This window comes from Leucopleurus acutus (assembly GCF_964270905.1).
Source record: "Leucopleurus acutus genome assembly, chromosome: 3".
Taxonomy (NCBI): domain Eukaryota; kingdom Metazoa; phylum Chordata; class Mammalia; order Artiodactyla; family Delphinidae; genus Leucopleurus; species Leucopleurus acutus.
Window position 1 is genome coordinate 96,443,382 of NC_139145.1, and position 26,623 is coordinate 96,470,004.

Here is a 26,623-nt window from a genome sequence, read left to right on the forward strand (position 1 = left end):
ATGAGGGAAACCAGAATAAGTAAGGGTAAACAACTCGTCCAAGTTCACATACATATTTTCTTTGAATAGATTCAGAACTTTCTTTGAGAAATATTTTACTGATAATTACTCCCGTATTTGAAAATATTTCACCTTTATTTAACTCAAGGAAAGTCAAAAATTATTTATAAAACAACTCCTTATATTTTACCTCTATATAGATATACAATAGATTTCTTGGAAAGATAGTTATTAGAAGTGATTCATTTTAGCTAATTTTTTTTTTTCTAAAAATCTGTACTTTGTTTACATCTGACTATCCTGAAAAATCTCAAATGCAATTTGACTTCTTTTAGTGATTCTTCCATTTGCTTAAATTTTTAAGGTTTTCTTCCTGGGAAGATTTTGAAGAAGAACATGGCAAAGGCAGAGAATATGGTTATGCAAGCCTCCACAAGGAGCTTGAGCCATTTCTGTTACGCAGGGTTAAGAAAGATGTGGAAAAATCTCTTCCTGCCAAGGTTGAACAGATTTTAAGAATGGAAATGAGTGCTTTACAGAAACAATATTACAAGTAAGCTGTAAACAGAGCACATGTTCTGAACATTTAATTGTATATAATCCCTGTCCTTTTCTCATCCAGGTGCCCCCCAGCCCCATTTGGGTCTTAGAGCAGTAACAATTCTTGAATTTTAGAATGGGTTTATTCATTGGAATATTGATTGAGGCAGAGAGATTTAATGGCATGTCCAAGATCATGGGTGACATAAGACTAAATAATTCATCTTATAACACATCATTAATTGTTTTTCTCTATTTCGTACTGTTACATTATGGAGGGTTTCTTTTAAGTGTTAGGATTGCCATGATACCAAGGCATTATTATGTAATTATGATGATTATATAATTGACAGATAGAAGTAGAAGCCAGAAAAACAAACTTAGAACAAAATTTTAGGCTTCCCCTGCTTTTCGAAGAATGTTAATAATCATATTTTGTATAAATTATGTATGTTGGATCTATATAGTAACACTTCAAAGAATCAAAAAGAAATATGTGTCCTAATATCTGTTTAAACATTTAATTGCATAAAATGCACTGCTACATGCATTTGAATTCTCAGAAACATATTTTATGACAAATCTGTGTCATCCACTTAAAAAATACACTTATTATATAAATTTCACATTTTTATTATGGAAAATTTCAAACATATGCAGAATAGGGTAATATATTAAACTCCATCACTCAGCTTGGTTTTCAGCTCATAGCCAGTCTTATTTTATCTCTAGCCACCCCCACTTCCCCTATTTCCTGTCATTTTGAGGCAAATCAGATATAATTGTTTCAAGTCCCTTCGAAGACTAACTTTGTAAAAAGGAAGAAAATAAAAGATATTAGTCAAGTTAGATCATGGTGAGAGGAAATGTTATGTATAATTTGCAGTAATAAAGTAATCACTTACAATTTTTCTCTAAGTCGCATGTGTATTGTATAACTGTAATTTAGAGAAGGCAGTGGGGCTAAACCAGATATCCTCATGACGTATTAGGTACCCAGTGTAGTGAAATTTGTAGGAAGGTTAAGATAGATAATACAGTTGACCATTTTAAAAATAAAATTTTGGGGTAAGGGATTAATATACTATATTCACTATGTTATGTTAAGCCTTTACTTTGTATAGTTAATGGTTTGGATAAGAAGTTATGTGTTCTCATGAGTCTTATGAATGAGGTTCAGTAGTCTTGTGAACAGAGTTTGGTCCATTGTATATGCAGTTGAACTTCTTAATGGTGCAGTTTTGCTTTGGTACTTAATTGATTTTTTATGGTTTTAGAATTCATCCTGATAATTGTTCTGCTACATCATTTTCATAATCATTTTTCTAAACAGATGGATATTAACTAGGAATTACAAAGCCCTCAGCAAAGGTTCCAAGGGCAGTACCTCAGGCTTTTTGAATATTATGATGGAGCTAAAGAAATGTTGTAACCATTGCTACCTCATTAAACCACCAGATAATAATGAATTCTATAATAAACAGGAGGCCTTACAAGTAAGAATTTAAAAATTTTATAACTTTGTGGTAAAGCAAAATTCTAGAAAGGTTTATTTCAGTTTTAACTGAAAATGGCACAGTGCTTTAATATATTGGCTAGAAGTTCTCTTTGGTTAATGGTATATTTAAATAATGGTGCTGCTTATTTTTTAGTCTTTATAAAAAGATTTTAAAATTATAATTTATCCATTTAATCATTTTGATCATTTTTCTAAAAACAGATCTCTCTAACCATGGACTGTCGCACTTTATCCAGCAAAAACCCCCTAGTGTATTTTTCATCGTGGAAAATATTCACTAATAGTGATTGTGCTGAATTCGTGACATGGCAAATGGTAGTCTTAAGAAGGGCATCTGGACCTTAGATCTTACATTTCCTATCACTTCTGGAAGACAAATGAAGAGTGTGAAGAAGGCACAATTGTCATCCAGCCATAGTAGTGCTTTGAAGTGCTATCAGTGACTTATACATATAAATTAGAATACATTTTCGCACTCTTTCAAGACCTTTGATTACTTAGTTGTTGCTTCTTTCAGTGTATTGTTTTTCAGCTAAGATTTTTGGAGAAATGGTGTAATAACTGGCAAATAGAGTGAAACAGTGCTTTTGTTTTTTTGTCTCCAGAAAATACAGCAAAAACCTAGGTGCTAAATAGCAAGGAAAATTTAGCTTAACTCATAGAGCAAATTGATAAAGCTTCTAGAAAATTTCAAAAACTGAAATAAACTTTCCAACATTATGAAAATTTAAAATCTCAATTTAAAATAATTAAAGAAACAGGTGTTGTTGGGCATTTATTTCATTTGATATAGTTCTTTTAACGCGTCATAACAGTTGTAATTTATTGTTTCCTTATAGCACTTAATCCGTAGTAGCGGAAAATTAATTCTTCTTGACAAACTGTTAATTCGCCTAAGAGAGCGAGGCAATAGAGTTCTTATTTTTTCTCAAATGGTGCGGATGTTAGATATACTTGCAGAATATTTGAAGTATCGTCAATTCCCCTTTCAAGTAAGCATTTCATTTTGTCTTTTTGGTTGATTTAAATTTCATCTAATTCCTGGGCGTGTTCTACAAAATTACCTTTGAAATTCTTTTGTAAATGAAGAATAGATTTTATATAAATCATACTCTAAGAAAATAGATCTGTTAAAAAAATTTTTGTCATTCTTTTTTTTTTCTTCTTGACCTTATAGCAAAGCAGTCTTTCTTTTAAGTTTGTATTCCTCTCCTGTGTTCAAATCCTAAGGGGCAGCCTTATGTATTAGGCTTTAGTCTTAGGAAGGGTAAGAGAGAGCAGTTCTTGTGAATGTTGCCAGGACTGTTGCAGATTCTGAAGATTATGAGCTCATAGTTATTCTAATGCATAGTTTGCTGAGTAAAACTTACATGACTTTAGAAAATATACCGAAGACCAAAATGGGCTTATATTCCGTCTATTCAATATTTATTTTGAAATTCATTCAATATAATTACAGCTAATATGAATGAGTGTTTAATATTAGAGTCAGTATTAGCACTTTACTTTAGTCCTTAGAGCAATTTTATGAACAGTACCTGGAACATAGCGAACACATAGCATATACAGCTAATAAATGATGTATATTTAGTACAGGCAGTAAAATAGAAGTAGAATTATAATGATGAACCTCAATACACATAATCCCTGCTCTGTTGGAGCTTACAATCTGGTGTGGGAGATAGCCATTAAGTAGGTAATTACAAATGTAATGTTACAACTCTGGTAAGTGCTATGAAGAGCAGGTGTTGGGTGATATAAACTTGATTGAGATACATGTAGTCATTTAGGGGAAAAAGTAGAAAGAGTGAAAGGTTTTACTAATTGTAATTTTTAGTGAAAAAGAAACATAATACTTTAAAAACTTTTTTGATTTTGGACATTCTTGTTTAGGTAATATTTAGTAAACACTCAATATGTCAGACACTGTGCTAAGTGTTTTACTATGTTCTCTAACTGAATCCTCTGTATGAAGGAAGTACACTACTTCCTATGTCCATTTAGTGAGAAGGAAACTTACAAGGAGAAAAAGGCAAATTACTTGCCCAAGGCACCCATGAATACTCAGTATACTCAAATGTGGGCTATTCATCTAGAGCCATGGTGCCCCAAATCAGTGATTCTCATACTTTAAAACAGAGGGCTTTTGTTGGATCCCTCTCTCACAGTTTTTGATTCAGTAGGTCTGAAATGGGTCTCACTAATTTGCATTTCTAAGTTCTCAGGTGACGTCAATGTGTTGGTCCATAACCACACTGGACTGTTTTTTAAACTGTGGGCTGTAACCCATTAATGGATCTGGGAATCAGTTTAATGGGTTGTACCAACTTTTTTTTTTTTAATCATAAAATAATGAGGGTATATCACAGTACATTGTGTCATGAAACTTGCTTTGGGCATATAGCTGTATACTTCATTCACATGTAAAATGTATTCTTACGGTGGGTCTCAGGTAAAATGACAGCCAGTGCTATTATTTACTCTTAGCGAAAGTAGTTCCAGTGGTTAAGAGCACAGATTCTGGAGACAGAATTCCTGGGCGTTGCTTTCCTACCTATAAGTACCTTCTAGTGTTAGCAAAAGCGATGCTGCATTTTCATACTTAATTTCATAATTGATTTTAATTCCTTTTTAAAGTTTTGATTCTGTTACAATGCAGTATTTTAATGTTTTATTCCAGAGATTAGATGGATCAATAAAAGGAGAGCTGAGGAAACAAGCTCTAGATCATTTTAATGCTGAAGGATCAGAGGTATGAATGCTTTCAAAATTGTAAATAAATTGTTTTAGTCATTATTTTAGTCATACATAACTTGTAGTTTTTTATTGGTGGTAGCCAGTTTCGATTTGCAGGTGAGCTTTTTAAATCAGTATTCTGTGTTAAATCTGAGGAATTTTACCCTTTTGTATCAATACTATTACAATATAGGACAGTTAGATTTGCTTCAAAATAAATTAGCCCACTTTGATTTAGAATTCTTTATGAATTGTTTATTATTCCCATATATATATTTGTATTTTGGAGTCTTGTTGATTGGTTTTGCTAGATGTTTATATATTTTATTAGTAATTTTTAAAACTACCTTTCAGTTTTATTGGTAAAATACTTTTTAAATTCAGAAATTCAATTGTAAAATTCTCACATTGATTATTCACAGTCCCAGTTTAGAAAAATTTAAAATTGTGCCTATTTGTAATTCCTTACAGGATTTCTGCTTTTTGCTTTCCACAAGAGCTGGAGGTTTAGGAATTAACTTAGCCTCAGCTGACACTGTTGTTATATTTGATTCTGATTGGAATCCACAAAATGATCTTCAGGCACAGGCTAGAGCTCATCGAATTGGGCAAAAGAAACAGGTATTTTTTTATTCTCCTTATTTTACTCTTTTATTTTTTTAAAGTTTTTAAAAAATAAATTTATTTTATTTATTTACTTTTGGCTGTGTTGGGTCTTCGTTGCTGCACACAGGCTTTCTCTAGTTGTGGCAGGTGGGGGCTACACTTCATTGCGGTGCGCGGGCTTCTCATTGCGGTGGCTTCTCTTGCTGCGGAGCACAGGCTCTAGGCACACGGGCTTCAGTAGTTGTGGCTCGCAGGCTCTAGAGCACAGGCTCGGTAGTTGTGATGCACGGTCTTAGTTGCTCCGTGGCATGTGGGATCTTCCCGGACCAGCGATTGAACCCATTTCCCCTGCGGTGGCAAGTGGATTCTAGCACCATCAGGGAAGCCCTATTTTACTCTTTTAGAATCTTTTTTATGATCAGTGTTTAGAAGTGATTTTGGTTTATCCTTCTGGTAAGATTGTTGGAACAGTCATATTGCTATTGAACAGATAGCGTACTGAGGAACTCAGATTTACCAGAATCACCTGGAAATTCTGACAGAACTGAGAAAACTATGCCTAAATAAGATCGTGCACTCTCTTTTGATCATAATTCAGTTTACAGCTATAGAATACAATGTTCTTCATTCAGTATATAAACTTTAAAATGTCTTCATATACTTATTTTAACTATTGAAAGAGTTTTGCTTAGTACATTGCTTCCTTTTTGTTAGGCTGTGTTTTATCCATGTGCTCACAAGATTCTCCATGCAAAAAAGCCATTCTCATAAGTTTTGTACAACTGTCTGGCACAGTTGTAATAGCCCTTGAGAAAAACCATCTGTCATCCTTTTGATGTCTTGGTCCTTGTACTTTTAATTCATTTACCTCCATCTACAGTAGTGTTCTCAGACTTCTTCAAAGTAGGAGATATGAGCAAGTAGCACAAAAAGGCACGTTTTATTTACTTTTAAACATTCATATTTTCTACTGAAAAATAAATCCATAATATAAAAGGAAAAAAATGTTTTACTCATATAATTCTTATAAAAGAGAGGGAAACTTGAAGTAGGGATAACAACATGCCAAGACAAATTATAGACTGTCAAAGATGAGAAAGTGAGGAAATAGGATATTCTCACAGGTGAGCTGGGCCTAATGTATATGTGAAAAGACAGCATATTCCTGTAATATGAATGAGATGGAGAAAAGTGATTAATTGCACTGAACAAGATACCTCCTATATTGAAATCCTCAACACATGGCTAGACTAAACATTCCACTTATACTACTTAAAGACCTTGGCTACCACATTTTCTAATACAGGATAGAAAATAGAGGATACATATTAGGAAAAGAACCAGTAAGACAAGATGCTATAGAAAGCTGTGTGGTAGAACTCTGGGATGAATACCTAAATAAGATCACAAAATAATGCAATACAGATTTCTTACCATTGTGTTAACAAAAATTTTTAAACATAGGTATATATATGAAATATATTTTTATTATTAATGAGATAAATTCTTTACTATTTCATTATTGGTGACATATAAGATTCCTGTGCTTCATGTACTTGCTATTTTAGTAGTAGTTGGTTCTAAATCTGATCAAAGGAGTCTAAGACCTCCTTTTAAATATTTGCATGCAGCAACTACAAACTGAGTAGTTGTAGGTTACTAATACAGATGAGTTTTATTGGTGACCCAATACTATAAATGTTTAGAAATAACTTTTGATAAAGATGCAAATAATACAATATCCAGTTATCTACTGATTTATACAGTAGTTCCAATCCTGAAAAAATTAGTGTGTATTGTAACTTTGTAAAAACGCTTCATGTTTATATTAAAACAGTTATAATTTAGACTCATGATAATTTAGAACGGTTTTTAAAAATCATTTGGAAGACTCAAAAGGCACAGGATAATGTTTCATTGAGCCAAAATGTCCAGTTTAATGAAGAATGCCTGGTATCCCAGGTCCCTATGCTCTAAATGCTGGTAAGCCCACCTAATCACTGAAAACTAAAAATGTTTCCATAAATTTTCATAATATCCCTATATGGTGGTATTGTTTGATATAGAACCACTGACTTTGAGTAGGGCAGAATTACTACACATCAATTTTTGTCTATTTTGGAAAACTTTTTCTTTTTTTTTAATGGCAGGGCTTCATCATTAACTTGGCAGGTGATTTGTGGAATTTTGGATTATTGGAATGATGAAACATTAATCAGAATTAAGGGAACTGGTATAAGGTTGTCATAAGTTTATTACCATTCCCCCTCCTTCCCAGCTAAAAGATAATTTAAAAATTACTGTCATTCCTTTATAAAAAGAAAATGAAGCAAATAAAGTCTGTTAACCAAAATGTAAGAAGGAAGGACATACTCTCAGTCTTTAAACTGAAGAAACTTAGTTTTATATTTTTTAATTTTCATATTGCTTTTGACCAGTGAAAATTTTACGTCAGATGAACATCAGTCTGTGTACCGATATTTGGGCATTTAACATTAGCAAAACGAATCCTTTTTACTGCACTTTAAGTTTCATCGTGTGTATCTTTACAGGTGAACATTTATCGTCTAGTTACAAAGGGATCAGTTGAAGAGGATATTCTTGAAAGGGCCAAAAAGAAGATGGTTTTAGATCATCTTGTGATTCAACGAATGGACACAACTGGGAAGACAGTATTACACACAGGTTCTGCTCCCTCAAGGTAGTTACTTTACTTAAAAAAAAAGTCCTTTTAGAATCATACTATACTCATTTTTCTGAAATGTTACATAGTGTAAACAGGTCATTGAAGTACTATATTTAGTGTTATTTTTTAAAGCACTGAGCTAATTTCTAGTCAATGGCATACATTCAATACATGGTTTCACCACTCTAGTTTTGTAATCTTGGGGGAAAACCCTAAGCTTCAAGTTCTTTAGTTTTAAAATAAGTATACTAGTAATGCTTCACTTATCTATGTCATATTAACTGTTGTAAAGGTGACTATGTCAATAACTCATAGAAGTGCTATGTAAATGTTAAATTTGTGACTGTTAGTGTTAAGTATTTTTGTTTGTCCTGATTTTAGTTCTACTCCTTTCAATAAAGAAGAGTTATCAGCCATTTTAAAGTTTGGTGCTGAGGAACTTTTTAAGGAGCCCGAGGGAGAAGAACAAGAGCCCCAGGTAAAACAAACAAAAACAAACTTGTCTCAAAATGTGTCATTTTTTAAGCTATAAATGTAAAGTATATTTATTTTAAAACATAAAGCATATTTAAAATAAAGATTTCTTTCTTATTTTAGGAAATGGATATAGATGAAATCTTGAAGAGGGCTGAAACTCATGAAAATGAACCAGGACCTTTAACTGTAGGAGATGAATTACTTTCTCAGTTCAAGGTAGTTTTCTTTTTTAATTTTTCTTTATAATTTTATAAATTGATAAGGGATGATTTTTTTTTGTCATTTAGTGTTTTATTCATCTTTTCTTTCTTTAAGCAGGATCAGCATGATAATCTAAAAAATGTTAAAAACATCTTTGTCTTAAAATTTGCTATGGTGTATAAAAATTTTTCTTTCTTATTCTGACAAACCAGTAGTGACCTGATTTGAAAGGGACCAAATCATTTATGAACAGTTACGTTTTCATGACTGAAGACTTTAGCTAATCTTTATTGGAGCAGTTTTTGACATCAGATTAGTTTAAGCATTATCACAACTAAGAAAACTCAAGTTTTCAAGTTTGACTCAAATCAGTCAGGCAAAGTAAGCAGTAACACTGACAAATACCTCTGGTTAGGTGAAGGCTAAAAGGTTGCAAGGAGTCCTAAAGTCAACCAGCCTCATAAAGTGTGTGCCAGTTGTTTAGCATAAAGAAGCAGCTTCCTCTATATCCTAGCCATTTCCTACAACCTGAGGTTTTAAAGGGTCAATTAATGTCATTCATTCATTTCACACATATTTATTGTGCACCTGCAATGTGCCACACACAGACACAGCAGTGAATAGAAACTTTTGCAATTTTAATGGATCACCCTGCCTGCAGTGCAGAGGATTTACTGTAGTGGGCAAGAATTGAAGCAGGAAGAAAAGTTAGAAGACTATTTCAGTAATCCTGGTGAGAGTTAAAGTTTTCTGGAACCGGCACTCACTCTGGGTATTGTCTAATGAACTTTTGTTTTTTTAAACATTGTTATACTATTTGCTTTTAATTTGACTAATTGGCAATTTGAAAAAGTCACTGATACGTTAACTTGAATAAATACAGATTATGTTTATACCAGTGAGTTGCTACTCATACACAGCTGGCTTTAAGGCTGTCATTAACATTTAGATAGCATACATGAGAGAATAAGCACTATATTTTCAGCCCCATTCCTTGTATAGCATGAGCATAGTTTTCTTGTCTTTTCAGTTATCTGTAAGCTTTAATGTACTAGTATTGGCAGTTAGCTTTAATGAGTGCTTTCTGTGTACCAGACTCTGCATTTAAATGCATTATCTTACTTAATCCTCACAAAAGTTAGTGAGCTCTTACTAGCCCTCTGTTTTCAGAGTTGAATAAACTAGGGCTTAGGGAACCTAAATAAATTTATCTATGGTCTCAGAGCTCCTTGTGTCTTGTCATTAGCTCTTTAGGTACTTTGTTTATGATCAATAAAAATAAGAATTTCAGGTTGTTCTATAGCACTTTGTAGTTAATGGACTGGTGTGGTAATTTCTGCAGAAGGTGATTTAGCATATTACTCTATAAATTACTTTGTTGTTACTCTGTTAACTTCCTCTAGTTCTGTTATTAGTAATAGTTTTGTTGATAAGCAAGGCAAAAGAGAATCATTCCTGGAAGAGAAATCTTAGAAGTCATTTGGTTTGATCTACTTTGACCTCATGAAGAAATAAACTTAGCAGTCATATTTGGTTTAACCCATAGTCATATTCATTATCCTGAGGCTGTTTAAGTTATATTATCTTATTCTGGTGTACCTCTTCCTTCCCGCTAAAAAAGAAAAATATAATTTAAGGATGAGTTCTTCTTTAATCTTATTCTGCTAAAATTCTGGAATTTATCAGGTTGCCAACTTTTCAAATATGGATGAGGATGACATTGAGTTGGAACCTGAAAGAAATTCAAAGAATTGGGAAGAAATCATTCCTGAAGATCAAAGAAGACGATTAGAAGAGGAAGAAAGACAAAAGGAACTTGAAGAAATTTATATGCTCCCCAGAATGAGAAACTGTGCAAAACAGGTGACTTTTTAATTTAAAAGATATTTCTGTATTGTAAGACTATTTACATCTGGACTTTTTTGTTTAGAGAAATATTGATTCTTAGCTTTTTTTTTTCCCTAGTAATGATTTCATCTGATTTAATAATGCCTGTCTCATAAAGTGAGTTGGAAAGTGTTCCCTCCTCTTCTATTTTTGGGAAGAGTTTGTGTAGGATAGGTTATTATTTTCTCGTTAAATGTTAGGCAGCGTTATGGAAGCCATCTAGGCCTTTAAGTGTCTAAAGGTGTAAGCTTGGATCATTAAATCAAGACTTTCCTTTTCTAATATTAGCATTTAATGCTGCAAGTTTCCCACTAAGCACTGCCTTTTCTGAATCTCTTAAATTCTGATTTTTGTTGTGTTCTCATTTTCATTTATTTCAAAATATTTTCCGATATCTTCTGTGACTTCCTCTGTGACCCATAGGGTTTTTTTTAGAAGTGTGTTGTTAAATTTTCAAATATTTGGGAGATGTCAAGGATCTTTGCTATTGATTTCTAGTTTAATTCTTTTATGGTCAGAGAGCATACCTTGTGTGATTTGAATTTTTAGAAATTTGTTGGTGTTTATTTTATGGCCTAAATGAACAAAATGGTAGATTTTTAAATAATGGTAGCAGCGCCATGCCAAGCTATATTGGGTCCTGTGGCAAAAGGAAAAACTTTAATGTTAGAGCTCTTTGCGTTAACTTCTGTTTTTAGACTACTGTTGCACTACAAGATTGTTTGTCCTGATTACTGAATTTTTTGGTATCTCCTTAAATTTTGAGTCTGAGGGAAATGAGGAACCCACCCTACCCTAATCCTTGCCCTGCTAGTTTTTTGTTTTCGTTTTCTTTTCCTACAACCATATTAGGTCTTCTTCTGTGTCCTTGGTTCAGTAGGTGAGAAGGGTCTGGCCAGGCTTTCTGCCTGTCCCCTCAAAGGTGACTACTCTCTTTCTCTAGGCCTTCATCGTGAAGGAAAGTTTCTGTAATCTCCAGCCCTGTTTCCAGTTTGTCTCATGAGCAGCTGGTGGAGGTTTGTGGAGAAGCGCCTGAGAGTGGGTACAGGTTCTCCCTGTGTCTTTGGTTCCCAGGGATCTTCTGCTCTCATGGTAGCTCACACTCAGTCTTTAGCAAATGTTAGCTGACTTTCCTCTTTCCTGCTTGAATGGTACTTGATGTCTGCCATTCATGCTCTTCACAAGTGAGCCAGTGTCCAAGTTCCATCTCTTCTTATAATCTGCTTTATTTCCTTATATTTTAGACTACTAGATTGCCTTGTGATTTTGATGTGTGTAATAAAAGTTATGATTTTGGGGCTTCCCTGGTGGCGCAGTGGTTGAGAGTCCGCCTGCCGATACAGGGGACACGGGTTCGTGCCCCGGTTTGGGAAGATCCCACATGCCGCGGAGCGGCTGGGCCCGTGAGCCATGGCCGCTGAGCCTGTGCTCCGCAACGGGAGAGGCCCCAACAGTGAGAGGCCCGCGAACAGCAAAAAAAATAAATAAATAAAAAGTTATGATTTTGTAGATTAGATTTGTTGTTAGGGCAGGAGCAGCATACCAACTTTTACATCCCAGGCAGAAATGGAGCCCAGTAATTTGTGTTTGGCCTGAGAGTAATTGTTTGTGTAGTTTCTTGTTTGTGTTTATTTCTGCAAACCCCTTAGTGGTTTCTTTTTATAGTGCAAGGGAAGCACAGCATTATATTAGATCTAGTGAAAGGATGGGAGAAGGTTAGAACAAATAAGAACTAAATACCATCATTGACTTTCAATTAGTTTTCAGCATATTAGGGATTCAGAATATGTACTGAGGCTTTGGAAGAACTCCAAAGACTTGCAGGAAGAATGTCTGTCCACTCAGAGATATCATAGTAATAATATTATTATAGTATATAGTATACATAATTCTAGTATTTTTTTAATACATATCATTTGCCAGGTTTAATTGGAGTCATTAATTTGGGACCTGCTTTCTTCCTTTTGACAGTATATAATGAACGTTAGTCATTCTACAAAATTTTTAATGGCTTCTCAGCTTTCTATTGTATAGATTATTTGATATTTTTTTGATGAACATTTAGATTGTTTGCAATTTTTTTTTATATGATAAAAATGACTTGGCCAGTGTTCGTTTACATTTCTGATATCAAGAAAAATGCCTAATAGGGATGTTGCTGGGTCAGCAGAATGATAAATTTTAAGACGTTTGATACAATATTGCCAAACTGCCCTCTGTCCCAGTTTAAATACACACCAGAGATGTTTGACTGTTATTCTATACCAGTACCAGTATTGGCTATTATTGCTTAGTTAGTATTGGTCAAGTTGATGGATTAAAGAAAGAATTACATTTCATTGTAACTTTAATTCACATTTTAAGAAATATACCAATGAGTTGTATAATTCTGTGTTTATGTTATTTGATTGCTTTTTAATAACCTTTCATATATTTTTACAAAAGGACAATGGATATTTTCCTGATTTATGAGAATGTTTTAAGTGTTAAGGCTCTTAATAACTCTTTGTCATTAATGTGCTATTTTTTCTGTTTTGTTTGCTTTTTAATTTTGTTTATAGAATATTTTTGATACATATTTGTTAATTTTGTCAATCTTTTATAATGTTTTCTTTGCCCTTAACATAGAAGCCTGCTTTACCTAAACTTGGGCAAAATTTTATTTTCAAATTCCAGATTAGTTTCAATGGAAGTGAAGGGAGGCGCAGTAGAAGTAGGAGATACTCTGGATCTGATAGTGATTCAGTCTCAGAACGGAAAAGGCCAAAGAAACGTGGAAGACCACGAACTATCCCTCGGGAAAATATTAAAGGATTTAGTGATGCAGAAATTCGGCGGTAAGATGACATAAGACCATTTTTACTTCAACTTGCTTTTAGTAGGGGGTGAAATTAAAACAAATTCCATAAATTTTAAAGATTAAGATGAAAGTTTTAGAGGAGGCAAATATATGATAATTGTGTAGGGATTGGGTGGTTCTGCTTTTGGTTGTTCTTTATAACTATGGGTAAAAAATGAGTTTGGCATTAATCTTTGCTGTGTTACTTATTTATTGGTACTCTATTTAGACTGCTGAATTATTTTGGTTTTATTAATGTGGTTCAGAATAGTGGCCCTTTTGAATAATGAATGTATATTTCAGTACATTAGATTATTTATTAAAAATTCTGACTGTATTTATGACTCCCAACATTACTCTTTACATGGGAGTAATTTAGTTCCATATTTTTCTAGTTTTTTACACAGAGGTGATTGGTTTTTTGAAACTCACCATGTTAAAAGTGTTTCTGATATGTCCAAATAGGAGTTGAGGTAAGATTGGCCAGGCAGGATAAATTGTAGTTTTCTTTCAAAATATGTTTGTTCATATATACAGATTTATTTAAGGAGAATGGGATAGCAGCTTACTTTGTTTATGTAATATTTTTGCATATGAAATTTGTGAAAGGTTGTTCGTTGTTGTATTTTGAGAGTTTGTTGTTTCTTTCAAGCCACTGTAACTCTTTTCTTTTAAATCATAGACCTGACTAATAAAGTTCTTCCTCATTTTTTTCTACCAGAAAACTAAATATATTGTTAGATTTTGTTTAGGGTACTTTTATGACCACCTGATTTGTTGGACTTTCTGTCTCTAGTTGAAGAGGCATTTCAACTTCTACTTTTCCTGGATATTTTCCTTCATCCATCAACCACTTGGGTAGCTTTGTGCTTAAGTAATATTTATTTTTCCATTGTTGGTATAATACCATACATCTGAATTAAAGCTATATTCAGTAAACTTTTATCTACACTTGAAATGTGAGGAGGTGTAATGTAATTGATAATTCTGGAGACACTTCCTCTAGTAGCCTTGAACCTTTTTTGTCTTGTGGAAAAAATAATTTCTAAAATAAAATTTAGCTTCTGTTTTATTTATATTAGTTTCTAAACATCATCCTGGGTGTTAAAAAATATATCTTGTCTTACTTGGTTTATCTTAATGTTTTGATTCTAGCATAGTTTATTCATTTTTGTTAGTAACAGTGCCTTGAATTTTTATACTAACAAGTATTATTTCTATATATTTATATCTATTTTTTAACGAATAGTGAAGCCCACATTTAAATCAAACAATTATTTTCTGTTAGGTTTATCAAGAGTTACAAGAAATTTGGTGGCCCTCTGGAAAGGTAAATACATCTGTCATTCTCAGTAGAATTATAGAATGTATCACATGCTGTCAGATTTATACTATTGTTATATTTGCTGTAAAAGGTTTTTATAAAGTTAACCTGTAGAAAGCAAATTTCAGATAGATTTTTGAAAGCTTTTTGTACTATCCTTAATCCTTTCTAGTGTCTAAAGTTTTATCTACAAATGAAGTTTTCTATAAAATACATGGCCTGTAAAACATTTGTATTTTTATAATTGTAAGCTACTTTTCAAATGCTTTTTCTTACCTTTTCATCACAAGCTTATAAAATAGCAGATTCATCTGTAGAGAAGCTAAGTTGCTAACCTAGCCTCTGACTTAAAGACCAATTTTGTTTAACGGTTATTCTCAATAATCGCTATAACCACTATCTTAATTATAGCGTGGCAGAGACTCAAATTGGTTTAATTCTATTTTTCTCCCTAAAACTCCATCTTAAAATAGAGATATTTTCTGTTTTATTTTGAGATGACTTGCATGAAGTTACAATTAAATACTTACATAATTATTTTAGATGATGAAAAGATGTTTTGAACATTTATTATTCATATTTTCTCAGTGTATAGAAATTAAAAAATTATAGAACTTTACTCTTATAATATCTGTCTTAAATGGCTCCATTTTATTCTGCATATTTACCTGAAAATTGTATTATTTTATTATAGATTAGATGCAATTGCTCGAGATGCTGAATTAGTTGATAAGTCAGAGACAGACCTAAGACGACTAGGAGAATTGGTACATAATGGTTGCATTAAAGCTTTAAAGGACAGTTCTTCAGGAACAGAACGAACAGGTAATACTAAAATGAAAGTGATTTAAAGAGAGGTAAATGGAAGTTTCAAAATATGCTTTTATTGAGTTAGTTAGGTATTATATCTTAAGTTACCTATTCATTAGTCTTAAAAGATGCTTTATAAAACAAAGCAAGGCCATTTCTGGGTAAGAGAAAATGGACAGCAGAATTATATCATTGAAGGCAGTAGAATCCATCTGCCTGGTATATTTTCTGTCTGGGAGGTAACATCAGGAATTATTGTTAGTTGTACTATATTTTTAGTATAGATGAGATATTATAAGTATACACATGTGATAATGGTTTTAGCATAGTTACTTTATACTTATTTTGTAATTCATCTATCTAAATAAAAATAGATAAGATTCAGCAATTATATGTACTGAAAAAAATCATTCTGGAACTCTTATTTAGAAAGGCTGACATATTAATAGATTGATGTATCTTATGCATTTGCTAAAGTACATGAAATGCTTTTTGTGGATCTTCATGTGCTATATTATAATCAGTAGTATGTACTGAAAAATCTCAAGTGAAATTTAGGGTTTGCCAGCAAGCCTCCCCTTAACACAAATAAGTAATACTTTAAAATATAGGTAGGGGCTTCCCTGGTGGCACAGTGGTTGAGAGTCCGCCTGCTGATGCAGGGCACACGGATTCGTGCCCCGGTCCGGGAAGATCCCACATGCTGCGGAGTGGCTAGGCCCATGAGCCATGGCCACTGAGCCTGCGCGTCCGGAGCCTGTGCTCCGCAACGGGAGAGGCCACAACAGTGAGAGGCCCGCGTACTGCAAAAAATAAATAAATAAATAAATTAAATAAAATATAGGTAAATAGTACTTATTTATATAAGTAATAACATATTTTGCTTTGCGTTTCGTAGTATATATTTTATACTTTTTAATATTCTTTTCCAATTAAGGTGGTAGACTTGGAAAAGTAAAGGGTCCAACATTCCGAATATCAGGAGTACAAGTGAATGCCAAGCTAGTCATCTCCCATGAAGAAGAATTAATACCGTTGCACAAATCCATTCCTTCAGACCCAGAAGAAAGAAAGCAGTGAGTTTTTTACTTTACCATTGTAAAATATTTGTTGTTATTCAATAATTTGGATATGAATGTATGTTAAAAATGTTTTTTATGCCATTGGCCAATTTGAATAAAATGTTTTTAAAACTAAAATAAAGCATAGTATTTAGAAGTTGTAATGACTCATATATGTTTTTCAAAATTAATTTTTAATAAGGCAATTATAACTTGACAGTGGCTGTTAACTTTAATGATAGGTATATCATCCCATGCCACACGAAGGCAGCTCATTTTGATATAGACTGGGGCAAAGAAGATGATTCCAATTTGTTAATTGGTATCTACGAATATGGATATGGAAGCTGGGAAATGATTAAAATGGATCCTGACCTCAGTCTTACACACAAGGTACTTAAATGTTTCTTGATTCTGTTGACCGCTGATGTTAAATTGAATTTTTTGCTTTCAAATTATGTTAGAAATAAGCTCAACTGGGAGTCAGGAAACCATGGCTCTAGTTAGCTGGGTGACCTTGGCTTCTTTGGAATCTGGTTTTCATGAAGGGATTGAATTTAAATGATCTCTAGATTCTGCTTTACCTCTGAAATTACATTTTTGTTATTAAGGCATAGGTATATTTTTCTTCATAGTATCAGGTTAAAAGTAAACCTGTCATTCAGTTATGTTATTCAAAAGCAAAAGAGGATTGTTTTTTATGTGTGTGTGTTTATATATTTTTTTAAAATAACAAACAGTGTTTAGGTGTTTTGGTGATTTGATGCCACCACACTAGTTATTATAATCATTTCTTTGCCTAGAATGGAAAACATTGGAAGCATTGCCCTATGCTTATCATTTATCTTTTTATATTTTACTTCTTCATGGACAAGTGGGAACCTTCAGATATTTGTCATTTGCTACTGTAAAACAAAATTAGTTTATGTTTTCATTGTAAGAGTTTCCTCACAGTACATGCTTTGGGTCATCTTCTACATGAATGATACTTTTTTTTTAAATTAATTTTTTATTTTTGGCTGTGTTGGGTCTTCGTTGCTGCGCATGGGTTTTCTCTAGTTGCAGCCAGCGGGGGCTACTCTTCATTGTGGTGCGCGGGCTTCTCATTGTGGTGGCTTCTCTTGTTGCGGAGCACGGGTTCTAGGCACACAGGCTTCAGTAGTTGTGGTACACAGGCTCAATAGTTGCGGTGCACGAGCTTAGTTGCTCCGCAGCATGTGGGATCTTCCTGGACCAGGGATCAAAACCTATGTCCCCTGCACTGGCAGGCGGATTTTTAACCACTGCGCTACCCTGGAAGTTCTGATAGATGATACTTTATATTCTAGGAATTTTTGTATACTTTATACTTAAAATATACTGTTGAGAAGGAAGGAAATCTAAGAATACTATGATGTTTAATAACACTGAATGCCAATACACCATTATATATTTGAAAGAAATTTCTAACCTCATACTGTGTAGTCTCATTTTGAATAGAGGGATATTTTTCTCATGTATTTAGAATTCATTCCCAGATAAATTGAATCTTTGTGGCATAGCTATAAAAAATGTATTTTGCATTTTAAGCTGTTTATTCCTACAGATTTTAAGAGTTGTAACTTGTTAGTGAATTATACATAGTTTTTAAATGAGTAACCCTTTTTTAAACAATGATTATTATTTCTCATGTTATTTATTAAAGACAAGATGAAAAAATTAATTGCTTTTCAGATTCTTCCAGATGATCCTGATAAAAAACCACAAGCAAAACAGTTACAGACACGTGCGGACTACCTCATCAAATTACTTAGTAAAGATCTTGCAAGAAAAGAAGCTCAGAGGCTTTCTGGTGCAGTAAGTTAACATATGCTTAAGAGCATTTACTTTTGAATAAGATAAATCTAGTTTTCTGATCACCCTAGACACCTGTGGTTAGCATGGGCTCATCAGTATGTTTATCTGTAATTTAGCTTTATTTGAATATGGTAATATTTTGCCTTAAATGATATCAGCATTCATGTTAAACCTCTAGTGAGTCCTATCTTTCAGAATGGGATCTGTATTTTCCTAGTATTTAGAAAGAGAGTGGGAGCAACTTTTGGAGTAGAGTGGAGTGCTTTTTGAGAGGACAGGCTTCCATTATTGTTTCATTTGGAGACATTGGGCAGCTTAAGGAATAGCATTAAAGATCACCAAGCTTATTTATGAGGGCGTTTCACAAAAGAAGGAAAAAGACACTAAAACAGAGGTGATTGGAAACTAAAGCAACCCTTGAAAGTTTACCTGTGACCACAGTGTCAATAACTACCTGTGTATTATTAAAAATAATTTCTGGGCTTCCTTGGTGGTGCAGTGGTTGAGAGTCCGCCTGCCGATTCAGGGGACACGGCTTTGTGCCCCCGTCCGGGAAGATCCCACATGCCACGGAGTGGCTAGGCCCGTGAGCCATGGCCGCTGAGCCTGTGCGTCCGGAGCCTGTGCTCCGCAACGGGAGAGGCCCCAACAGTGAGAGGCCCGCGTACCGCAAAACAAACAAACAAACAAAAAATTTCTAAGGCTATCTCTGGTGACATTGGATTTAGTTGAAGATAATAATAATTTAGGAAAGTGAACAACCCTCCTATTTCTTTTTTTTTTTAAGAAATAATTATAGTTGGTTAGCATTTATTCACATTAATTTGTACTTGATTCATTAAGTTATATCACTTTTGTTGATAATAACTTTCTAAGATTGGTGTAGCTTAGTGCCAGCAGATTAAGGATTGAGTTGGAGTGTGTGTTCTTTAGCTTTATAGATGTGGTATTTAAGTTTTTTTTTAATGGTATCTGTGGGGTTGGTTAGAATAAAAATAATTATTTTTAGGGAGGTTCAAAAAGGAGGAAAGTAAGAGCTAAGAAGAATAAAGCAATGAAGTCTATAAAAATGAAAGAGGAAGTAAAGAGCGATTCTTCTCCCCTGCCCTCAGAAAAGTCTGATGAAGATGATGATAAGGTAAGAATGTGTTTTAGAAAAGCAACCTGTTATATAGAAAGGGAACATGGCATATTTTTAGTATGCTTTACATTTGAAGTTTGAAGTAAGGCTTGAAATTTTACTTTTAGATACTGAAGTTCTTTTTTATAGTTTGCTATGTAGTCTCATTTACAGAACAGAATTTCTACCCATCCAATAGAATATTATATTTCACTACAGGGATAGAGCAAAGGTCCTTCCTTTTCAAACATTTGCCATTTGAAGACATTCTGTCTCCTTTAATTTTGTTATGAATTTTGAATGGGATTGGCTTACCTTAATTTTTATAGGAAGGTAAATATTGCATGTATCATTACTAATGGGATTCTGAGTTACTTCTCTCAGAATCCACATACATGCAATACGTAGTCATGCAAAGAAAAGAAATTAGTCTTTGTCAAGATTTGGTTAGTAATACATTGGCCATACTTGCACTTTTCAGGATGAGATCACTTCTGTGAAACATCCAAATAAAAAAGTTAAAACAGAAAGAGACAGTGAAGAAAAACCTGAGCCAGATGTTTGTATAAAGAAGGAACCAGAAGAAAAGAGGGAAGCGAAAGAAAAGGAAAATAAAAGAGAACTTAAAAGGGAGATAAAAGAAAAAGAGGATAAGAAAGATATAAAGGAAAAAGATTTTAAAGAGAAAAGAGAAAACAAAGTAAAAGAAGCTATACAGAAAGAAAAAGACATAAAGGAAGAAAAGGTATGCAAATCATAATATAAAACTTAGAAAGTGACACAACAGCATATTTACAGTTTAGGAGAATAAATTGTCTGTCAGCCCAATTAGTCTCAATAACTGAGTTCTTTAAAAATGCATATGGGTATCTAGTAGAGGAGAAGAACAGGTTTGAATCCTTTTTGATGCCTTACCTAATAAATAATGTTACAGAATAGCTTTATTTTTGGTTTCCCCAAATAAAATGGGGGAAAGATCAAATAGATAAGAATGTTAAATGTGAGTAAACTTTATAGAATAAAATGGGACTGTAATTCTTCTGGAAGTGTTAATCATTTTTGCCTTTGTTGTTGTTGTGTTTTTTTTTTCATCAGTTGAGTGAATCCAAGTCTGATAGCAAGGAAAGATCTAAGAAGTCTTCAGTGTCGGATGCTCCAGTTCATATCACTGCAAGTGGTGAACCAGTTCCCATATCTGAAGAATCTGAAGAGCTAGATCAGAAGACATTCAGCATAGTAAGTAGTAAAGTTTCTGGTTATTAGGAATAATTCATATAGCATTTTATTTAATTTATATTCATCTTTTAAAATTTTAACTTTAGAAATGTGTTTGAATTTGATAGCATTGCAGTTCAAGCTGACAAAAGCAATAGATTTAAATTTTGAAAGGTATCCTAAATTTAGAATCAACCTAGAAAAACTTCTTCATAAATTAAAGATTTTAAGAAGAGGTATTTAGGGAATAAACTTTTTTTCCTCCAACTTTAGAATTTTAAACTTTTCAATTCCTGAGCCTATTATCCATATAACAGTGCTTTTTATCTACAGTGAAGGACCCTTCTTTTCTAATCTTTTACAGACCAGTGTTTTTAGAAAATAAAATAAAAATGAAATTAGGAAGAAAAGAATATAAAATATAAGCCCTGGTGTTGTATTACTAGATTCAGTAGGTATAAATTTGCACTGTCAAACTGATATAAAGGTTTCTAAAATTTCTGCACCTATCCTGCTTTGGACTAACACAGGTTCATAGACCACACTTCGAGGAACACTGGTCTAAAATATTACTGGTTTTACATGCTACCGTGCTTTTATATTCATCAGAGTCAGGGAGAATCTATCTTGGCCTTTCTCCAAAGGGTTTATTTGCTGTATATATTCAGGAACGCAAATAATCTTATGGGTGTAATCTTAAGTCAGTTTTATCACTGATACTAATCAAATGCTATACTTGAAAGATGGAAATTTTCACCTTCTAAAATTATATTTGTGTTCGACCTACTACGTCCTTTTAGATCCCCAGCTCATCTTCATGTCCCATTTTCTCCTATTGTGTACTCTGACTAGATGATATTAAGACTGAGAACGCATTTATTCATTTCCTACTGATTCCATTACATGCCCTAATATAGTTCCAGATATGCTCTTTAAATAACATAGTTCCTGCGACAGTTTTCTTGTCCTCCTCACTTTTGGCTGTTTACATCCCTCTAATCTCTGAGAATATTGGGGACATTCCCAAGTAAGCTGTTGCAGCTCCTGTCTTCCATCTTACTTACTTAAATGAACATATATCTTATCTCTTGACTTTCATTTTTATCTTTTCTCCAGGTTCACATGTTGTGATTCCTTAGCAACTTTTAGGGCTAACCTTTTTATTTATGGCCTAGATCTTAATCTAGCCTCTCTATCCATTTTCTATTGTTTTTGTTTTTTACCCCCTCTGTATTGGGTGGGAATGGGTGATGGTGTGCTTTTGCTTTTCTGAGGTGAAAACACTGAACTCTTCTGAACTGCTTCCCCTACACTATGTGCTTCATTACTGAGGTAAGTGAAATTGCACCTCTTGCCTCTTCTTTGCCCACATTTCCTCCTTAGCCATCTGACTTGTTCATATAACCGATGAAATGGAAAGTTTTCTTTTGTGCCCAGTGCATGAATTTCTTCTTCATTAACCTTCATAAATGATTTAAAATCTCTTGTATTATGGAAAGGAATAATGGAATAGTTTTAAACATGGACTCCAGATTTTCTGAGCTTGTATGATTAAGATTTTCTTGGGGGCTTCCCTGGTGGCATAGTGGTTGAGATTCCGCCTGCCAATGCAGGGGACGCGGGTTCGTGCCCCGGCCTGGGAGGATCCCACATGCCGCGGAGCAGCTGGGCCCGTGGGCCATGGCCGCTGAGCCTGCACGTCCGGAGCCTGTGCTCTGCAGCGGGAGAGGCCACGGCAGTGAGATGCCTGCGTACAGCAAAAAAAAAAAAAATTTCTTGGTATATACATTTTATTGTATTCGGGAATAGCTCTGATTATTAAGAAATTCACTGGTCTTTTCCCAGTCTTCATTTTCCTTGACATCTTTGCCTCATTTAGCATCTCTTGATTTTCTTGTGTCTTATTGATCTGTCTTCCTAGATAGCAGTATAATTTAGCAGTCAAGAAAGTGTTTGAGGTCAAAACTGGGTTTCACAAATGTCATTTCATTCTAAGCTTCAATTTCTTTTTCTATAAAATAGAGTGAATGGTATTGCAAAGGTCTATTGTCAGAATCAAATATAAGCAATGAACACACAGCCTCTGGTACCTAATAAGTGCTTTATAAACATTAGTTATCATTGCTCCAGTTCCCATCTTTAGGCCTTGACCTTAGCATAGATTTTAGTCATCAATTCCTCTCTTTTTCCTCCACTCACATTCAATGAGTAAATCATATTGGCTCTAACACACTGGTTCAAGCCACAGCCATCTCTTTCCTAGATTATTTCAATAGCTTCATAGCTGTTCTCACTGCTTTCACCCTTCGCATCTCACCCTATACCCTTTTCATACCCCAGTTTGTACTCCACACAGCAGCCCAGACTGACAATAACTGTTACAGGGATAATAAAGTACCCCTTGTTACTTTTCTGTTTAAAACCCTTGAATGGCTTTCCCTCTCGTTCAGGATAAAAGATTCATAACAATAGTCTAAAAGATATAGCATATGGTTTACTCCCATCATCTCCTGCTGTTTGCCTGACTCACTTGGTTCCAGCGACACTGGAATTCATACTGTTCCCTTGAACATGTCAGACAAGTTGTAGGACATTTTTACTTGCTCTTCCCTCTGCTTGAAATGGCTTACTCCTTCATTTTCTTTAGATACCTGCTCAAGCATCACCCTTCTCTGAAAGCTTAAGTAAGGTAGAAAGCTCCCTGTTCTTTCTTGCTTTATTTATTTTTTTATCATGGTTGTCACCATCTTAAACACTATGTCTTGTTTACTTATTGGCTCTATTCTCCTGCTAGACTACAGGTTCCATAAAAGCAGGGTCTCTGTTCTATTTACCACTCTGTTTTCTGGGTCTAGAACAACGCCTAGAATATAGTATGTTTCCAGCCTACATATGTTGAATAAATAATTTTCTAGCAGAATATAAACTAGAAAATTGAACAAGAAACAGAAAATGTAGAGAACAAATATGAGTAACACTAAAAATTAGAAAGGAAATTTAAAATTTCCCTTTTTTAAAGAAGACATTAGGCTTGGCTGAGTTCTAATTTTAACTAAAGAATAAATGATTCCAGTGTTAAATTATTCCTGACAAAATGGAAAGTTTCCCAACTGATTTGGAGAAATAGGTCAATAAAACAGAATAAAGTACTCATAAACAAATTTGCACATATAATATAGACACTTAATTGATAATAAGAAAGGCCCTTCACAGCAGTGATGTAAGTAAATGGTGGCATTGGGTCAACTAAATATATTGTCTGTAGTTGATCCATCCTTACATTCCCCAAACTAACTCAATTTGCTACTCATGGATATAATTACTATAAAGTTGTTTTTGCATTTGTATACAATAAAATTTATCTGCAGTTTGCTTTTTTAGTAATATTTTAATTCTGGTTTTGGTATAAGGTTAACAGTTTTTATTACACAAATTGGACTTTACTGAATGGTACAGTTTGGGTGTGTTGTCCTTTTACTAGCATGCTAGTGCTCTGTAGGCCAAGGAAGAGGTTGGTTTCCATCAACTACCCCCACGTCCCTGACTGCCCAAATACGATAGAAGCAAAATTCATCATTAGCTACTTCGGCCCCAAGAATAGACAGTTTATACTTTTAGCTATATTGATGTTAATAGCTTTGCCAATATATTATATAAAGATTATTATTTATGTATTTATATATAAAAATAGCTTTGCCAATATATAAAGATCTTTTTTTACATTTTATTCTATATTATAGTCAATACATAATATTGTTATACTCTGAAATATTTTGTTATCTTTTAACGTTAAGTCTGTTTAGAATGGTGTTCTACAGTGTAAAAAGTAACCATTTTTATAAAAAGTAAGTAAAATCCAAGGCTTTTACTTAGGCAAAGACTGATTTTAAATGATAATGGAAAGCCTTGCTTTCTGAATAAAGTCTGAAGGAGAAATGCTTGATGTTTAAGAGCTGTGAGGTGAGATTTAATGCTCGTTTTAGCATTAGACAATGCTATATTTACTCAGGTAAGTAAGTATGATTGAAAGAAGTAGATCTTTGTTGAATTCATGGTTTTAATACATGTATTTGTGTTCTTATTTTCCTGTTTTAAAGTGTAAAGAAAGAATGAGGCCTGTCAAAGCAGCTTTGAAGCAACTTGATAGGCCCGAGAAAGGCCTTTCAGAAAGAGAACAACTGGAACATACTAGACAGTGCTTAATAAAAATTGGAGACCATATCACGGAATGTCTGAAAGAGTATACAAATCCTGAACAAATCAAGCAGTGGAGAAAGTAAGTGATGTATTTTTCAGGAAGTGTTAAATTTGTAATTTTGTAACCATCTATTTGTCTCTTGTATTTCAATTTTTTTTCTACTTCTGAAGTTTAGGTAACAAAAAGTTTAAAAAGGTAACCTGAGGATGATTGCTTTCACTTTTTCCTTTAACTTTAAAGCTTTTTATAAATAAGTGATTACTTAATTGTGCATCATGATAAACCACAGGTAGCATCTCAGCCTTTAAATAAATAGTGAAAGGCATTTCATTAAAATTCAAATTGCATTTTATTTTTAAAAATCTCCACAATTTACCAAATTATTCTCAGTAATATCTTCAGAGGTTGGTATACCAATTTGTTACATAAATTTAGCAATTCATCTTCTAAGTATGACTAAAGCCTTGTAAAACTCAATGTCCTCAAGCAATGTAAAATGCAGACTTCTGTTTTCCTCTTCATCTTAGAAGTGGCAGCAATTTGATTGATTTTAAAGTTACAGTTGGTTTTAAAATTATAAATCTGAACTGCTATGATATGATACTAATCACTTAATGATTACCAAATCCAGGACACTGTTAAGCCAGACTACTAGACAGGATAGGAAAAAAATAACATGAGCATAAACCAGTCATTGATATCTGTTTATTAGCCTTCTGATTACTTTGCTACATGTAGTGCAGCTATACATCAAAACAAAAAATTTAATGACACATTTCTGGAGGAGGCATGATGATTACACAAAAGTTAAAAAAAAAATTTCTATCCTTGTCCCTTTTCTTCTTAAATTCAACCAGGACCCCCATTTTAGAAAGAGGAGATAGAAGTTGATCGTGATCACTAGGCTTTTGAAAACAAGTGAAACTGAGCTCATGTCTAAAGAAACTGAAACCATTCACAGACATGAAGAAGAGCCTAAAGTCATGTGCCTATAATGACATGGAATGATCACTGGAGTTGGCATCACAAGACATGCATGCTTAGTTCCATCCTGGCTAATTTTTGGCTTTGTGACCTTAAACAGTTACCAATATCTATGAGCCCCCCAGTATTATCATCTGTAAAATGATAAGGCACTGCATATTTTTCAGTTATTGAAGGATAATGATAAGATATATTATGCAGAATGAGAGGCAATAATTCTCAAGTACTATTCATAGTGTCTAGTTGAATCTTTTATTTATGGTTGGAATATATATACACCGGAGCTTAATGCTTTCCTTAAATACCATAAAATAGAATTACTCCATCCTTCTCAAGCTCTTATCAACTCATACAGGGACCCCTAAAGTACAGAACCACAGGACATGGACATGAACACAATAGAGTTTAATTATATATACTAGGATTAAATGAGAAGATAGCGGAATTCCTCTATCTTTTTATATTCAAGATCCAAAGTTAAATAAATGTTCTCTGTCAGTGGCTCCCAGACATATTCTTGATTGTTGCTTGTCTGTGATAAAATTAGGGAAAAAGGAAATGCAGTGAGTTATTTTTAAAGCTAA

General features: G+C 33.6%; 1 protein-coding gene across 5 annotated transcripts in view; it reads left to right on the forward strand.

Moving 5' to 3' along the window:
* The window catches only part of CHD1 (chromodomain helicase DNA binding protein 1), a 75,327-nt gene that overhangs the window by 37,465 nt on the left and 11,239 nt on the right, over positions 1 to 26,623 (forward strand). For 3 of the 5 annotated variants that reach the window (XM_082836044.1, XM_082836048.1, XM_082836045.1), the window contains 19 exons: positions 365 to 553; positions 1,874 to 2,036; positions 2,899 to 3,051; positions 4,740 to 4,811; positions 5,267 to 5,416; positions 7,954 to 8,102; positions 8,469 to 8,565; positions 8,685 to 8,780; positions 10,452 to 10,628; positions 13,329 to 13,489; positions 14,780 to 14,821; positions 15,510 to 15,640; positions 16,563 to 16,701; positions 16,929 to 17,079; positions 18,400 to 18,522; positions 19,532 to 19,660; positions 20,124 to 20,387; positions 20,738 to 20,878; positions 24,955 to 25,133. In XM_082836044.1, coding sequence (XP_082692170.1) covers positions 365 to 553; positions 1,874 to 2,036; positions 2,899 to 3,051; positions 4,740 to 4,811; positions 5,267 to 5,416; positions 7,954 to 8,102; positions 8,469 to 8,565; positions 8,685 to 8,780; positions 10,452 to 10,628; positions 13,329 to 13,489; positions 14,780 to 14,821; positions 15,510 to 15,640; positions 16,563 to 16,701; positions 16,929 to 17,079; positions 18,400 to 18,522; positions 19,532 to 19,660; positions 20,124 to 20,387; positions 20,738 to 20,878; positions 24,955 to 25,133 — 2,706 coding nt within the window. The remainder of the gene's footprint in view (positions 1 to 364; positions 554 to 1,873; positions 2,037 to 2,898; positions 3,052 to 4,739; positions 4,812 to 5,266; positions 5,417 to 7,953; positions 8,103 to 8,468; positions 8,566 to 8,684; positions 8,781 to 10,451; positions 10,629 to 13,328; positions 13,490 to 14,779; positions 14,822 to 15,509; positions 15,641 to 16,562; positions 16,702 to 16,928; positions 17,080 to 18,399; positions 18,523 to 19,531; positions 19,661 to 20,123; positions 20,388 to 20,737; positions 20,879 to 24,954; positions 25,134 to 26,623) is intronic. The other 2 variants (XM_082836047.1, XM_082836046.1) reach the window with 2 other exon arrangements.